An 18,400-nucleotide genomic window follows, 5' to 3' on the forward strand; every position below is an offset into this window, starting at 1 on the left:
AGCCGGTTAACCGTGTATACCGCACAGGCCTAGCTGTAGAAACTGTAGCTGTAGACGTACCGTATAACTGTATACCTGTGACATTATTAATTGAACATTATGCAAACAAGACCAAAACAATATTAGTATAAGTTTCCTTAACATCACTCTCCATGCTTTAAAAATGGCAGCTATAAGTTTACTTGTTTGGAATACATAAACATGTTCTTTATAAGCATCTTGAGACTTTATGTTGACTGGTGTTTCATTTTGATGGATACTATATGTAAACGGTAAACTAAAAAAAGCTATTTCTACAAATGATAAAATACTATACTAACCTTGTAAAGAGCATCAACCTTCATTGTAAAACCATCCACACCAGGCATATTAGTCAAGGAGAACAGCTCTGGGATGTCCGATGCAAAGTATGCTTCAAAAGGAACATCATGGAAATACCGGTCACATACTTCAGGCTGGTTCCGATCCTGCAGAAACAGGATACCAAGGTTAGGTAAATTTCATAATTCGTGCCAGTACCATAGATGACATATATATAAACAACACATGCTGATTCATACAATTTTGAAAACAAAGGGATTAAAACATATTTTACAAATTTACACTTGATGGCCACTTTATTAGGTGTTGAAGTCTGACATCCCCTGCTTTCTTTATTGCGAAGTTAAAATATTTCCTGCACTGCATCACTAATAAACTCTTGAATAAAAAACAGAGCCATGAGCACTCAAATGTAACATTTTGAACCAAACAAACTCCCTTCAGTATGAGCTACCAGTTCAGAAACTCATAAATTATATAATCCGAGTTCAGTGATTAGGGTACATTGTCATGAAAAGATACTGGTTTGCAAATATCTGCAATCCCTTTGTGTCCCATTACTGTCAAGTTTTCCAGTTGAATCTTCTTGATTGACAAGGTTAATTTCTTGAATAACATGTTCTCTATGGTCCTCTTTGATCTCACTACCATGGTTCGCTTGTTCACCTTTACCTATACTTCTTCAGCACCAGCCATTTTGGATTTCAAGAGATTGCAAAGTGGGCTTGCCCTATTGAATTAAGAGTGCATTTATGAAAATTTCTCATTAAAACTTCCTGAATCAATCATCAACACAGAATTCAAATAGAATCCAAAACAGGATATTGTGGCCTCTGTGGTGAATTAAAAGTATTTTAGATAATTATTCTTCTAGGGTACAAGAGACACTTGAGGTGACAAATACCATTTCTGAAGAAATATTTTCTTTTAATAGTACAGCTATCATTTTAGAAAATATCATAAGTGTTCCATTGAATATATTCCAACTATAGCTAGAAACAAATTGAAATGACATGCTGATACTTTTCTTCAATGTATTTGGGGAAAGCATATATATAAAAACAAGGCACCCATGTCTTATCACATAAATGTTGTGATGTATGGGGTAGAACTCTGTAATGGTTCTGTTACAACTGACAGTGAACTTGTAAGCTGCTGTTTCAGTAAGACTGCTCCACTCTGTAAGAAGCAAGAGATGTTATAACATTGAAACAATCTTTGGGAGGAGCCAAAGGGATGAACTGGAAGGAGCGCATACTTTTTTCTGTAGCCTAAACCTAAGAAAACTGAGCGGGGTGGGTGTAATGATAAACTTAAAACAGCATACTAAATTTAATTTTACAGAAACTCATCAGTTTCTTAGTAATCTATAATATCACATATGGTGTCAAAATGCGGAGCTATGTGAATGCTTGACAGCAGCGTTGCCAGACAGTCAGAATGAGAAGTTCAAATCAAAACATACCAGAAGAAGAAATCTGTGTTTGAGGTGCTTGTTGGGTTGAATGCACCCATACTGTGGACCTTCATTATAAAGGGTCCCTGTTGGGTCGAAGAAAGGCACATAGCCATCCCTCCCAGTGCACAGGTAAACTTTCTCCAGCTGTAACTTGTAGGCAGAATTCAGATTCTGTTCAGGATTCCATAACACACGACCATAAAGGGTCTGGCCTAAACAAGCAAAATGCACACAGTTCTCATTAAAATTAAATTGAAAAATGAAATGCCAAGAAAAAAATATTCAGAAGCAAATCTGACAAACTCTTGAATGATTTTCTGCTGGAGAATTTTATTCAGTGCTAACTTACTTCATATGAACATTTTAATTTACAGTATTTACAGCCATTTATTTAAAAACATATTTTCCTTACAAAATACTGAGGCAAGTCTATAATTTCCATTCATTTTTGAATTACAAGACATTTCTGTAGCCTTATAGAATGCAATTACTAATAACATAAGAATATACTGAAAAAAGCTACAGAGGCTATTTTTTCCCCATTCAAACCAAGCCATGAAAAGGTAATAGATCTACTGCAGTACCCATGGAGAAAGCGCCTTTGTAATCCATTTCTGCAGTTGACATTTCTGCAGTGGCCGGGTCCATTAGAAAGATTTTTTCATTATTGCAGAGCTGAAACTCAGTGTTTAGAGAATAGACCACTGGTACAGGGCGGTTAGTCTGTTGGAAGGCAATGGGGACAAGAAACCTTGCAGAAAAAAATAAAGTAAAATCATGACTTAACAGGCATCAAAAATCTGCGTACTGCAACATTTTTAGTTTACAGTATGTAACCTAATGGGAGCAAACAAAAAAACAGTACTGGAGAATTCCTATGAAGTACAAATGTAGATTGCAAAATGAATCCATGCATTTCAATTTTTTTTCAAAATTGCCAGTTTAGCATACAAATGGGTACAAAACATACTAACCAGACCTTTTTTTAATAAAAATAAAAAAAAATAGAAAAATACAAAAAGTAGAAAATGCTACAGATGTAACAAGGTAAAACATTTCAACATTTGGACTTTAAGGATCAAGATCAATTTTTTCCCAAGGATTCACTGCACAAACATTTAAGTTTATCTGGATTTCTAACAGTATTCACACACATTTCAAATCCTGTTTCTATAAGCATAAAATGAATATAAAACAAATAAATAAATACACCACCCAGAGATAACAGTACTCTTCAATGATTTTGAAAGCTTCACTGCTGTGTGGTCATTGCTGTAATAATCTGGGTTTAAGGGATCTACTGCATCATTTTTAAATCTCTATGTCCTCCATTTGAATTTCTGTACTGAAAATCCCAGCTTCCTTTCATTTTTTGAACTACATGCTGTTTCATGCGTTTGTCTGTTTTTATGTATGAAGGGATACCCTGAGGTAATCAGCATTTATAACAAAGCACTTAAAAATCCCCCTTCTGCACATAGGTCAGCCTACATTTTGGTGATATGCTAAATACAGTTTGGATAAGGCAAGGGAACTCCTCGCTGTGTTTACTAGGATTTCAACACAAACTATAGTTTCTTTAGCCAGTATATGTACAATGTTTCTAAGAATGTTTTCCTACATATTATTACAGTATTTGTCTTATTCAAATTTTCTTAACATTACAAAAAAATCTACAGAGCAAAGTATACAAGTAGCATAGGACAGACTGGCATAACCCATTTTGCTATGCTTTGGCACACAAGACTTTGGTAAAAAGCAGCTGCCAGACACAGTTTTATCTTCACCTCAAGTATCAAGTTTCCCTGTACTGGGCCTCTTCCGAATGCAGTTTGTGGTTCTTATCTGATAAGGCTGATCAATCCCAAACAAAAATCACTGTGATGCAGCATCTAAAACATGCTCAGTGAAAAACGAGCCATAACTCTTGTTGGCAACCCTGATCGACAAAACATTGCACTAGTTGTCAATGGAAAATGGCACTAATGGCAAAATCTCTATTCCTTCCTTTAAAAATCATTACCACTACTAGTGCTACACATTCTCTTATATGCTCACTGCTCTCAACCTGACCATAACTTCTACTGTCTATAGCAGGGACCCCGTTGCCTAGAATGGGTACGTAACAAAGGCTACAAAAATCCTCTTTACTCTAAAGGGCAATCTGATGTTACAATGGAAGAGTGCAAGACTTGTCTGTATTGGAGTTAGACAAGGGTGCCATTAGTCCAAACTTTGCTAAGTATTAGCAAGTGCACAAGCAAGAGAGAGACAGTATGTAAAAGCAAAACTTGCTAAAGATAGGAGTTGACCAATCACCAACTGCCCAGTAGGTGTTAAATTTTCTAGTGGAATAAGACATACTGTGTGTAAACCTCAGAGAATACTGCAGACCACCTGCAACCAGAAGATGTGACCAAGGCGAAGAAGGTGAAGAGCTCCTGAACAAAGAAGGACAAGAGTGCTGAAGATCTTTCTGGAAAAAGCTGACCAAGAAAGGAAAAAAGCGTCGCCAACACCAAACCATAAGTACACATACTTTGATTCCGTAACTTAGTAGTAACTGAAAAGTAATATAATTTGTGAAGGATACATTTTTAGCTGTTACACGTTTCTCTCCCTAGGAAGTTAAGAGCAGCATCACACACAAAAACTGTGTGTGGTAGGGTAAACCAGTGCAGGCTAACTGAGTAAATCAACGCCATCTTCATGGTGCAGGGACTAGAAACTTTATAACTAGTTAATGAACGTAACCATCCTTCAACATCTGCAATAAGATGCTGCAGATGTTCTACCAGATGGTTGTTGCAAGTGGCCTCTTCTACACGGTGGTGTGCTGGGGAGGCGTAAGCTTCAGTGACAGACTTTTGTCACTGTCATGCTCCACTGACAGACTGAGGAGATCATTCCTCCCCCACACTATGTGACTCTTCAATTCCATCCGAGGGAGTAAATGCTAACATTACTCAAAGTTATTGTCTGCTTTTACATGCGTTTTTATTACTATTTAATTTAATATTGTTTTTTGTATCAGTATACTGCTGCTGGATTATGTGAATTTCCCCTTGGGATTAATAAAGTATCTATCTATCTATCTATCTATCTATCTATCTAAATGAATGAATGGAAAGATCCGATTTCATAAGTTATGTGCCTTTTTCTATAGGATTAAAAAAAAGTTCAACTAAGCTAGTCTAAATTTATGTTCTGTATTGCTTGTTATTGTCCTTTGTTTATATATCACTATACAGTACATTTATATCTTGTGAGGGACGCCACTCTGGGACTAGCATTCTAGCTGGAGCTGTGTCAGGATTCATATACAGCCAGGATTCCAGTAGTATGGATGGACAGGTGAAAGACAATTTGTTTCAGGCATTGTCTCCCCCAGCACGCTGAATGGCAGTGCCCCCGGGTGGCGGTATTTTTGCGGGTGCCCGTGGGGCAGATTGGGAACTGTAGTTCTTTGGACCAGTCCTGTTGGGTTCTGCTGGTGCTGCCTGGGGGTGCTAAAGTTATTGGTGGGCCCTGCTTTGTGGGGTTTCAGCATCACCTGGAAGTACACCCAAGCCACAATCTCTGGACAATGGAAGTACTCCTGGGTTTTACATACAAGAGGGTGCCTGCCTCAACACAAAGCCAGAGTTTGGAGGAGGATGGCATATCTTGCTGAAGAAGCAGAGGAGAGATGACAGGGAAGTGCGGAGAATTACAGCTGTGGTTGTGGTGTGGGAAACACCTTTAAGAGTTTCACATGAATAAACTTTGTTGTTCACTAAGGAACTTGTGTCCGAACCTTTGTGTCAAGAATTTGGGGAGCTGCAGTGCCTCCTGGGGACCACAGGTGTTGTAGTCAGCAGGATTCCTGGCCATCTTTTGGCAAAGACTGTTCTCTTTTCTTGTTAGCAAGGAACAAATTTGCGAGAGAGAACCTTCCATGATATGGAGAAAAGGGGCAAAGCAAGGCGGGAAAGCATCAAAGTGTCAGATGCACAGCATGTCCATCAGCAAATGAGCCGACTTTAGGATTTAGAGAGACAGCCTGACAAGGGGTTGTTATGTTGCGGATCTCGCTCTACATAGAGTGGAACATTACTGGGAAGAAAATGGATGGGGTGAACATGGCAAGGCAGAGGTATGTGAGACTGCTTTGATTATGTGCCCTGTTCATATCTCTTAGACTGTGCGTATGCAAAACCCATTCCGAGAGTGGATACCAACCCTGGACAAAACAGTGGCAGTGAAAGGATGCATCACTCAAACTGCAAGAGCCTCAGCCCAGTATTTGCAGAAGGGGATCACAAGACCTGCCCTTAGGAACCCTGGGAATGCCGGAGCAGACTATGGACCATGCACTTCCAGTATCCCATTCGGGTGGATGGGAACCAACAGGAAGGAAAAAGAGTGTTGAGTTGCCGAACTTTATTGGGAGGATGAGGAGTTTCAGGATATGTGTTGTGTTTTGGGAAGGCCAACCCGATTATAATTTCCAGAATCCTCCAGGACACCCAACTGAGCATATTCTGTGGAGGCCAATGCCATCTGACTCTTGAGAGGGGGACAGAAACTCCCAGAGCTCAATCCCACATCCGTGGGGGAGCTTGAGAAGGTACAGAAAACCTGTACGTTCAGTATTACAGGTGTTCAAGCTCTTGCAGAAGACAATAGAGTAGATGAAGAAGACAGCTAAAGCCCCTCTGAAGGCTTTGGAGGAGTACAAAGACAGGTTTGGCCGAGGGCTCTTCACAAGCCTACAAATTTGGCCGTACAGGTTAGTCTGTTCTGTTCCATATAATAGAAAGGAATGCAGAGTGAAGAGGTCCCAGATATGGCTGATGGGCACCGAGTATCTTCCGTTCCGACAGAACAATAACAGTGTGATAACCAATGTTTGAGCCTCCCGTCAGGGGCACCCCAATGGAGAAGCTCATGGTGGGGGAGAAAGACGGAGGGCTGGACAAGAAGAACCAGTTTCCTAGTGCCAACATCCGGGCTATGCAGCCTATCACCAAACCAGCAGCAGTCTCACACAAGGTTAAAGGGGTGCAGACAGTAGGGGTCCATCTTTATGTGACAGAGAGACCCAGACTACTATTGTACCCCAAAACAGAAAGGAGAACCTATGAGAGCCCTCACAGTCACATGCTTTGGTTGGCTCATCTCCAATGGACTTGGAGGGCCAATTTAAACTCAGTAGAGCATGACAGGGGGCAGGATCTTCCCTCCTGCTTTCACACCTGCAGGAGAACAGCTCCAAGAAGGAAGCCTCACTGAATTTTGAACGTCATCAGCCAGAACATGGCTGAAGACGCTGCTGGCACAAAGGGCAAGGGGAAGCCAGAAGACAGCATCGGCGCAATGTCTCCATGATTGACTTTTGCTTTTATATATGTGGTATGAGAAACTATACTTGTAAGAGTTTCACATGAATAAACCTTGTTGCTCAACAAGGAACTTGTGTCCAAGCCTTTGTGTCAGGAGTTTAAGGAGCTGCACCACAACCTGGGGACCACAATCTATATACACTTGCATATATCCATCTTCTGTTATCCTTATATTATAAATCAATTTTTTTTTCTGGTATATTGCAGCAAGTGTGTTTGGGTTATTTGTTTATAAATAGCCGGTCACCATGCCCAAACCAAAGCAGAGAAGCGGAAAGTTATTTAATGTAGAATTTCACCCATTTATGAACTTCATCAATAAATTGTACAGATTTTTTTACATTTCTGGCAACCTGGCTAGAAGGTAAAATTGAGATCCTGCACATCCTACAGTAGCAAGTCATTTCAATGAATTTACTTTACAAGTTAATTATATACACATTTAGCAAAACTGGATTTTTGTTTCATCTTGCATAATAGCTTCATGGATAAATGACCAATTTTCAAATGTAATAGTTACAAAGTATTCTTGACAAAGTGCCCCTTTTTCACTCTGTATCATAACATATTAACATTCACACCAGTATTGTGCATAAAAATATAAAGGAATACAAATACAGCCATATGAGACTGACAGAGATCATAGAATACCTTTCAGGAGCATGTGCTGTGCAGGCCAAAGGCTTGCCTCCAGGGTCAATCCATGGCTGTGTAGGCTGTACAGTACATGGAATTAGGAAGACTGTATACTCCCCGGAATAGTCCTTTCTGTTAAAATATTGGAATAAGATTATAATCGTCATCATCTTTAACAATTTAGAATATAATCTGTAAAATTGTTTAATGTTGTTATACCGGCTATAGGAACTTGTTGCCCTCCAGTGCTGATTTGGAGAATCAAAAGACTGAGCACTCCATAACATCTGCAGGTCAAATTCAATGCCCCCTAGGTGATCAGGAGCCATTAGGTGAGACTTTTGTCCTGGAAGGGTATGGTGGTCTATGACAAACTGACCTGTGAATAATTAATAGATATATCCTTTAACATTGATTGGCACAAGAATGATATTTGACTGTGTTACAGGATAAAGTGGGCATTGCCCATTCTGCTAGGCTTTAGTGGCACACCAGTCCTTGTTTACAAAGCAGATTTAACATGGATGCATGGATCCTGCTGCATAAAACCCCCTCTTGCATTCCAAATTAAGTGAATGAACTCCAGCTTGTTCCAGGATGTACCTGGACTTCATCTGATAAGAAAGGTGTAAATCCGAGTTCCAGTTACATCCTCCCAGAGGCCCCTCTGCAGACCTCTTGAGTTTGAAGTTGCAAAATAGTCTCAGGCAAGTACAAAGACCTATAATTGAAGGGATGGCAACTAAGATGGACAGAAGAACCAACCTATTAAAAGACACTAATATTATAACTGGAAGTGGCTTTAATCCAATTAGTAGAAAGCAATTAGAGGAACAGCAGTACAGCACTGACAAAAATCATGGGGCAAAGAGAAATAGTGCACTTCATCACATGAAGCATTCTCCACTTGAACACGGAGCAACAACAAAGCAACAACTCCACACAACATCGGACATCATCCATAAAGACTTGGTTTTGTAAAACTATTTATTTGCTCCAAGATAAAGCAGAACTCTAAATACAGTAAAACCTTGATTATCCGTCAGGGGTTGGGACTGAGGCAGTGATAGATAAGAGACAAAACGGATAACAGAACAGCTACTGTACTTCAAAAATGATATACAGTAGATTAGTTTAGCAAATAGTTGTGTTTATTTACAAAATAAAACTATATTAACAAAATATAGTATCAAAAAAATGAATTAATTCATATAATATTATAACGACCAGCATAATAAGCAAACACAACTCAGAGGTACTGGAGTTTTCTATGTTTTACTTGGAGTCATGGTTCCGTAACAAACCTGTCTTCCGTGCCCTATCTTATACTCCTTTATCTGGGTTATGGGTTACAGCGCACACCTCCAAAACAATAAAAGAAAGCCTTCCCTAACAATCAGATTATCTCTTGCTACTTATGTTCCTTTTTTCTCTATACCACAAACACTCGTGCTTATTGTCTCCTGCCTCCCTACTCAAAACTTCCTTCCGCTGCACCTTCCTTTTTCTCCTAACTTCTACTGTCACTCACCTCCTAAGAGGAGTGTCCACCCCTTACATAGCAGAAGCCGTTCACCCAGTCCCATCACTTATACAGCATTCCAACCTTTCTGTTCCCCCTCAGCTCATTACTAGCTGCCTGTACATCACAATATATTAACAAAACATAACACAATTTGAAAAGAAAATTATAATACAAAAGAACATTAACATTAATACAGAATAATATCACCATCAGTGGTTTCCATTTTCAACACTTTTTCAGTTTTGTTGGCATCACGGTTTATATTGTTCACTGTTGTTCTTCCTACTCCGTAAATCGAAGCAATACTTGAAGCACTTTTGCCGTTTTGTAAATGTTTCATAATTTAAATTCTGTGACAATTCAAACACCACACACATATGTTTATTGGTCATAACAATGTGTAGTAGAATAATTATAATAAAAGAGAAAAGCTACGAAATGCTATTAAAACTGAAGGTAGGTAACTGATACAGTGATTTCAAAATGTGACATGACACGTGGTGCTGGAGAAGAACACTTCGCGCTAGCTGAAGAGAGAGTTATTCCAATGAACACAGCTCGCAGAATACCGCATGGTAGTAGTAGTGCAGTAATAAGGAGGGACTGGCATGCAAAATTTTTTTTTTTTGGCCCTGACAGTTAACAGAATCTGATGTTTAATTGAGTGACAGATAATTGAGGTTTTACTATACCAGTTAACAGCCAGCCTATATGTTATACGTTTGTCTGCATCCAATATTATATGTCAAAATATATATTCATCATACTTCTGTAATACTTGTGTTTATCAACAAATTGTAATATTCTGTTTCTTAAAATGAGTGTGCCTCAGTTATATTAATATACGTTTAAAGGCCGGAGACCTGCCTCCTACAACAGAAAAAGGGTAAGGAAAATAAAATAGGAGCCTTGCTGAATTATTTAAGAATTACCGGTATTGCCAAAGGCCAAATCGATAATTAGTAAACCAGCTTCTGTTTCAAATCCCACATTATTATTGCATCCTCCAGAGTTACCATTTAATTGATTATTAATCAATCAAAAATTCCTACAGTGCACAGTTTAAGTTATATATATTTCAAAAACAAGAAAGCAGCTAAAAAAAGGAGTTCAGATTTATCTAATATGTGCCATTAAAGTCAATTAGTGTGAAAACTAGAATCCTTGTTCAGTATATTCAGATCTTGCTGGCAGCCCTAAATATTAGCATTTGTTTTGTGTTAGAATTTAGATTTTGTTTCTGTAATTCCAAATAATTTTCTTTTCACTTTGAAGACTAAAAATCTAGATTGGAATTTTGTTTGAACACCCATCCACGGTGCAAAATATAAGCAGTCTGGGACCCCCCCAATTAAACCTCTGGACTCCTTAAAAATCAAAATTTGTGAGTTGGTGGTGGGGGTGTTTAAAAATATTATGGTGTTACATTGTAATTCATTCATTACTGGGTTTCAAGACAGTATTGTAGCAGCTGATAGAAACCTTGTCACAAGCAAAGTGGGAAATATTAAAAAAAAACTGAATATCCAGACCACTGTTTTTCTTAGGAAAATTCCAAATACAATGTTTTTATTTCCCATGTTCAATGATTATAAGAAACATTTCAATAGCTTTACTTGTGTGACTGTTTACTTTGTTTTTTCTGTCCTCCTGGCTATCCAACCTTACCTTTTTCTTTGTTACATATTGTATAATATTATTGCCTAATATTGTTAATGTTTTATATTAACCTCATTTTTATTTAATCTTGTAAAGCACTTTGAGCTACATTGTCTTTATGAAAATGTGCTATATAAATAAATATTCTTGTTGTTGTTTATCAAGGGCATCCACTTATGACAGCTGACCAAAGGTTTCTTGTAAGACTGCCAACTTTTTGCTAAGCTGGGCCACCGACAAACTGCAGTTTAAAGAATAACGGCATCTTCCCATCATTGTACAAATGGCTTACAAATGGGAAAATATGGGGTAGGGAAGGATGGATGAGATACCAAAAATGAGTTAATTTAGAATTCAGACTCTGCTGTTTTAAATCTTTACCGTGATGGCTCATTTTCCACACAGAATATAAAATAAAAAAGAAGGCTAGATTGATTTACATCGCTCTGATTAGTTCAATGGTTTGGAGCAATGACATTTTAATAAGCTCTATACCTCTGAATTTTGCATGAGTTTTAAATTCAATAACAAGACGTCCATCTTCTCTGATGTAAATTCTTATTATTTGAAGTCTTGCAGACAATACGCTGTCTGTCTGTATACCTACAGAGAAAAACAAGAAAAAAAATGAATAAAATATATTGCAGTATAAGTACTTTCTATACAGGTAGTGTCATGCATGTGCATCAGAGGGTACCTTCCGGCTTCATCCAAAGTACATAATACTACTCCGGGATGATAGGGAGCACTAGTGCTAATCATGTCCTCTCCCCTTCTATACACAGTGCCAAAAATACACCCAGTTAGGGCAGCTGGCTTCCCCATTTCCGGTCCACTGCCTGTAAGCTAAGGCTACCAGAAAGAGGCATCATTCTGTGATCAGAGGACCCCGCAGGATGGGGCACCATCTTCGTGACTTACATTCAAGGAACCCTTCACTTAAACCCTTAGAGGCAAGCTACTTTTTGTTTGTTTTGCATCTGTGTCATAGAGCACCTGTTTATTTTAAGTTTAAAAGAAAAGCAAAATTATATATATATATATATATATATATATATATATATACATACACACACACACTTTTTATAAACCATGCTTATATTAAGTTAAAAAGTGTACTAAAAAGTAAAAAATAGGTCTCTCATACATCACTCGTAAATTTAAAGGTGGGTGCTTTTGCTAAGATTTTTTGAATGTTGACTCATGAAAAGTGCCCACGCTTTTATTTTACAAGTGATGTATGAGAGACTTATTTTTTACTTTTTAGTACACTTTTTAACTTAATATAAGAGTGGTTTTTAAAAAGTATTTTTTATATATATATTATTTTCAACTTTTTAGTCTTGGGTTTGTTTTAGTATAATTTTGTAATCAATATTTTAACACTTCCTTTGGCGTTTATATGCACACATCTTCCTACAAGATGCAAAAAGGATATTTCTATCTGTTAATACTGCCATCTATTGGTGAAATCCTGAATTATTCTTCACATGAAAATTTAATTTCTTAATTAACACTTATTAATTGATCAATTAGTGAAACTGATTATTGATTCATGTATTGTCAAAGGAAGTGAGTAAATGTGCCAAATTTCAAGTCATTTGGACAATAGGAAGTGGGTTAAATATCGATTGCAAGATTTGTACCAGACAACAAACAGGTGAAGTTAATATAAGTGTGGTAAAATAATAATAGTAATAAAATAATAATAAAAAATTCAACAGGAATGACATGCCAAAACTTATTCCCTCCAGCTTGATGTTCCTCACTTGACCACAATAGCTAACATAAAAAGTATTATTCTGTACTGATTTCAGTATTTGTAATGGGATGTGCCACCCACCATACTCTTAATCCTTGTACTACCCGTTGTTTTCTGACACTGGTTTTAGTGTCACTCGTGTGGAACCTTACTGGCAGCTGGTGCAAGTCTGCCTGACTCTTTGCCAGGATGCTGATACCAGGTGGCTGTTTGGTTTGGGTGCTTTGTAACTAATTTGAACCAATCATGTGTAGGCACACAATGCCGACCTAAAGCATTTGAATGCAAGGAGTCATGTTAATTTAGGATGCACCTGTATGTGTAACCGTGGAGGTTTAGTTCTGTCCAGGATCAACTGCTGTGTCGTGCAGCTTTTTAAAAGGTGGTGTGTGCTTTTAGGATAGTCAGTTGTGGAGAGGACTGATAGTTAAAGGACCTGTTGGGAGCAAGCTAGAATTACAGCTAAGAAACAGCTTTGGGGGAAACACTGCATTCTCTGAATAACCTTTAAAGGTATCGAGCTGCAATGACTTGTTGCTTAAGGCCGATGAATTGGTTACAGCCCCTTAAAAGATTAGTTTTTCATTTTTTTTTGCACAGTGTATTTACTGGTTTGTTCAATATCTGTTTGGTTGAATGGATTTCTTTATTTATTCTGCAAATTTATAGACACTGTGTGTCACCATTTTAATTGATAATATATTTATTATTGCACAAATGTACTTGATTTTATCACCATGTTCTTTTTTTAATTATTTATTGTACAATAAATGCATATTTTTTGCATTAGCATCTCTCTTGTCTGCCAAACGTATTGTCCTGCTGGTAATTGGTCCCTAATATACTTTCTCAAGTCTTGAGATACTTTTGGTTGAGGACCATGTGGTGTGACAGTGTTTAGGACAGACAAAAACTATTTTTCTGCATTTGTGTAGAGTGTAGTTGATTATTTTAACAGTTTACTATTCTGTTCTTGAATCAAGATCATAAAAAGAAGTGGGAAACATGATCACACTATTCTAATTATTCTCAAATGTATTAATTATTTTCCATTTTAAGTTTATACTCAATGTTACAGTTCTTCTACTTTGAACTTATAAAGCTATACAAGATTGCAATCAACCCTTACTTTTCCAATTCTGTTAAAGCTGTTACACCTGACTATACTATACAATCACTAAACAAATTGTAAAATTGAATGTCTAAGATAAAACAAAATTACTACTGACAGTGTGAACATCAGCAAGTTTCTTCACCTGTCTGTGCTTCAAGTGTATCTCAAAAGTCTCCTTGTATAAAGGTGTCAGTAAATATTAATAAATAATAATAATAATAATAAATAAGTAAATATTAATTAAGGTCCCTTCAAAATAGTGTTTTTGCACGGCTTTTCACAATGTTTATTAAAAGACAGCAACACACAGCATCTAACAACAGTTAATGACCTACTACAATTTGATTTTCTTTCAGCTAGTGGTTTAAGTACCACGTCTAATATAGGCTAAGGAGCACTGTCAGAAGATATACTGTACTGATGACAGAGCAGAGCAACCAAAATGTTTCACAAATTTCAGATGATACTGTGTGAGGGTTTGGGTAAACGTACAGATGCCCAGAGGTTCATTTTCCCAAACTCTGTATTAACTTGTAATTTCAGTTTTCCTTTCTGCTTCATCTTACCTTTTTCCATATTCATAACGTACAGTAGTATGGTGCTAACCATTATTAGCAATTTAAGCATTACATCCTTGCTTGTTTTTGATTTTACCAATCTGTACAGTACTCACAAGAAATGTATTTTATTAGATAACTGAATTAATACCTGTTCTCCATAGAACGGTGTCATAGAAAAATGAAAACTCCATTTCAGTGTGGTGTTCCAGAGATGCCCATCCTCTTGGTGCTGTCACATAGATGTACGAAACATAAAGGGGGACCTGCACTGTCAGGAAGGACTGAGCAGAATCTCTTACCTGAAATGAAAACAAAACAATAAATACAAAGACTAGTTGTTAGACTTAAATGGTACCGTTACAGAAATGATTCTTAAGATTGCACTCTCTATCTACTGTTCATTATGTTGCATTTTAGTTATTTATAGTTTCATAAATTTTATTAATCCAAACCAGGTACATTTACTGCTGTGTATTACATATTGTGAGTTTTAACTGACTTGCTGACTATGTGTACAAAGGCTTGCAAGCCAGCATGATGTAAGATTTATTATTTATGAAAGTATTATTTTAGCATACAATATTTCATGAATTGCTTGATGAAAATTAACCTGAGATCTAGTTCATGTCCTGGTTCAACACTACTGTGCAGGACAAATTGGCAAATGCCAAGAAGATCTGATCTTCTTGCTTCATGTGAAATACTGCTCTGTTGGAAGCGTTCCTTAACATTTTAATTTGCATACACATTGTGAAGGACAGCCGGGTCCCATGCCCGGCAGGGACGCCCCTGCTGCTTATGTTCCGGGGGAGCCACCCTGGGCAGTCCAGTACCTCCCCCGGGACGCTTGGTGGTTCCCCAACCACCCGCAGGGCTCCATGGGAGATGGAATCCTCCACAGCCTGGTTGGGGGCTCGGATGGCCGCTAGGGGGAGCTGCATGGACTCAGCAGCCTGGCTGGATGAATCTTCAGCCCCACCCGGAGATGTAATTAGAACCAGGTGGTTAAGCACCTGGAACACTTCTGGGTGGATTATAAAAAGGGCCAGCCACCACCACTCAAGGAGCCAGAGTCGGTAGGAGGAGGACTGAGCTTTAGGAGGGGTGGTGGTAGAGGAGAGAAGTAGAGTGTTTGGTGTTGCAGGTGTGTTTTGGGACTGTGTTGGGCTGTGTGGCACAGGGAAGACGTGTCCCACAGCTGAAGATAAATAAAAGTTTGCTTGTTTTTATACGTGCCTCCGTGTCCATCTGTGTCGGGTCAGGCGCCTATATAATGCCTTTGTTACAACATATACATAAATAATACATTTTATAAAGACACATATTAAAGTAAAGTAACATAGCAGTGTCACACTTGCTTAATCTAGCTCACTCAGCTCATTGCAGCAGCACTGTGTGTCAACACAGATAGCAACCTCTGAACACTCCTGTCCTTGGGCAGAGTTTAATTACCTACACTCACTTATTACTGTATTTTAGAACTGCAAATTCAAAACCCAAACATTATATATCTTGGTCAACAAAGCCTAGTATTGCATGACTAAGGCATTGGGTTCTCCTCTCTCTGACACATTTGAATACTTTCAGCCCCTAAACTATTCAGGTGAAATGCATCAAGAAATGCTACTGGGGCTCCTTCATAACTACAGCAATGCACCTTTATAATGCCTCCCTGTGACTGTTCTTTTTATTTTTGGCCAAGTCAAAAGTTTTCCTTTCTTTGTAGTAGTTCTGGTGTGTATTTGAGGGTGGTGGTTGTTTTTTGTTGTATTACTTACTTATTGATCATTCGTAAAAAGGTAAATTTCCCTCTTGGAACAAATAATGTGCTATCTATCTATCTGCATATGTGCACAGTAATGCAAACCTGAAAGTCAGCCGTCACAGATCCACCACAGACATCAATTAGTTCCGTCATGTCATAATAGGCATCAAAAGTCCAGATACAACTTTTCAGATTCAAGTGCTTATACAGCTGAATAGATTTTGCTTCTCGTACATTGGGATCAAACTGATAAGGACGATCAAAACCAGGACCCAGAGAAATACTGTCATAAGAGACATCATCCAGAAATCCTGATTCTTAAAAAAAAAAAGAGAAAAAGAAAAGAAAATAAGTTTTAAAATAATTAACTTGTACTTTCAGCATATTTAGTTATTGGCAAACATAAGATTACATGATTCAGTTTTATTAATCCAAGAATATCCACAACATTCTCTCACATTCAAGATACAGTATGTTCCTTATATCTGGAACCCAAATTTGTTATGGCAAACAGATATCCCCTTAATACAGGGGCAAGCAACTCTGACCCTGGAATGCTGTACTGTAATGATAATTGTTTTTGCAGCAAATACATTTTTAATTAGAAGCAAACTTTACCTTTTACTGAATCATGTAAATGTAATTAAGTGCTTAATTTCTGTTGTCATCCTGCTGACTCAGAATTTTTTTAATGAATAAGATTATTTTCTGAGAAAATTAACCCTCAGTCATTTACCTTTTTCAGTTTATTTCCCTTGGAATGTCTTTATGATGAACACACACACTTGCAAATTGTACTTGATTAGCTTTTGGTCAGACGGTTATTTCTTTCTCAATGCTATATGAACTCAGGTCTTACTAAGAGACAGACTTAAAGAATAGAAGTCAGGAGTGTGCTTTGAATTCTCTGTTGTCTATTGTCACATTGGAGGTTACTAACTTAGGCATTGGATGTCATACATATTGTCATCTTATTTGCGCAACATTTGAGCTCATATTCTAGAGTTAAAATACAAACAGGTAAAGTATTTTGTCCAGTCTGTCCAAGCATTCAGGGTACTAAATGTGATAGAGTAGGGGTACTCAAACGGCGGACCGCGGTCCACAATCCGGACCGCCAAGACGTTTTTGGCGCACCGCAACTGTCTTCTGCGTAACTTAAAAGTCAGAATATAAAAGCACCAAAATTATTGTTGTTTTATTATTTGCCTGGAAACGGTAAGCGTGATTAAAAACGGCAATGTAAAATGACATTTTGAGATGAAACACGACAAGTACTACAATGCGAATTATCCACCAAAGTCAGAGCTCTGTTCGCATAAGATCGACGCCCGTAAGTCGTCATTGGTAGCGAGTTCATCGCTGATGACGAAAGCGACCACCAGACAATCAAATGTTACAGAAGCTTTGCTACGCATTGTTTGGGTTCTTGGCAGACATAAGAAAGCATCTACTAATGCAGAGGTTGTTAAAGAATGCATGATGTCTGCTTCTTTGGTTCTGTTTAGCGACAAAAAGTGTGTTGAACTGATTCAGCAGATACCATTATCAGACAGTACTGCTAGTCGTCGTGCAGATGACCTTTCTGACAATGTCGGTGGTCAGTTAATATCAGATCTTTAACAGGCTGAATTGTTTGCTCTCACGTGCGATGAATCCACTGATAAAACTGACATGTCTCAACTCTGTGTGTTCACAAGATTTTTTGATGGCCATAATTTTGTTGAAGCGTTTCTGACATTACTACTGCTAGCAAAACAGACCCGCGGTGAGGACGTCTTTTCAGCATTATCACAGTTTATGCACGCAGCTGGATTGGATGTAACAAAAATGGTTTCCCTTACAACAGACGGGGCACCAGCAATGACTGGTAAAGATAGATGACTTGTCACTCGTATGAAGGCACTTCAGCCCATCCTTACTGCTTATCACTGCATCATTCATCAGTCGGCCCTCTGTTCAAAACTTTGTAATGAACTGGCGGAAGTGATGTCTACTCATGTGAAATTAGTGAATTTTTTACGATGTAATTTGTTTCTGCAGCATCATCTGTTTCGTTCTTTTCTTGAAGAGATGTCTGCAGAATTTGGAGATTTGCTGCTTCACAATGACGTCAGATGGTTAAGCAAGGGCCGTGTGTTGGAAAGGTTCTGGAATCTCCGTGAAGATGTGGCTGACTTCCTGCAGTTCTTCAATACAAAGAAAGCGGCAGAAT

General features: G+C 38.0%; 1 protein-coding gene across 2 annotated transcripts in view; it reads right to left on the reverse strand.

Annotated features, from left to right (window-relative positions):
* The window catches only part of fras1 (Fraser extracellular matrix complex subunit 1), a 304,511-nt gene that overhangs the window by 6,153 nt on the left and 279,958 nt on the right, over window positions 1–18,400 (reverse strand). For both annotated transcript variants that reach the window (XM_039758545.1, XM_039758544.1), the window contains 8 exons: window positions 16,288–16,502; window positions 14,569–14,719; window positions 11,480–11,587; window positions 8,020–8,179; window positions 7,816–7,932; window positions 2,365–2,531; window positions 1,787–1,992; window positions 321–467 (listed from right to left, as the gene is read on the reverse strand). In XM_039758545.1, coding sequence (XP_039614479.1) covers window positions 321–467; window positions 1,787–1,992; window positions 2,365–2,531; window positions 7,816–7,932; window positions 8,020–8,179; window positions 11,480–11,587; window positions 14,569–14,719; window positions 16,288–16,502 — 1,271 coding nt within the window. The remainder of the gene's footprint in view (window positions 1–320; window positions 468–1,786; window positions 1,993–2,364; window positions 2,532–7,815; window positions 7,933–8,019; window positions 8,180–11,479; window positions 11,588–14,568; window positions 14,720–16,287; window positions 16,503–18,400) is intronic.

The sequence above is a fragment of the Polypterus senegalus genome, chromosome 7, assembly GCF_016835505.1.
Source record: "Polypterus senegalus isolate Bchr_013 chromosome 7, ASM1683550v1, whole genome shotgun sequence".
NCBI lineage: Eukaryota > Metazoa > Chordata > Cladistia > Polypteriformes > Polypteridae > Polypterus > Polypterus senegalus.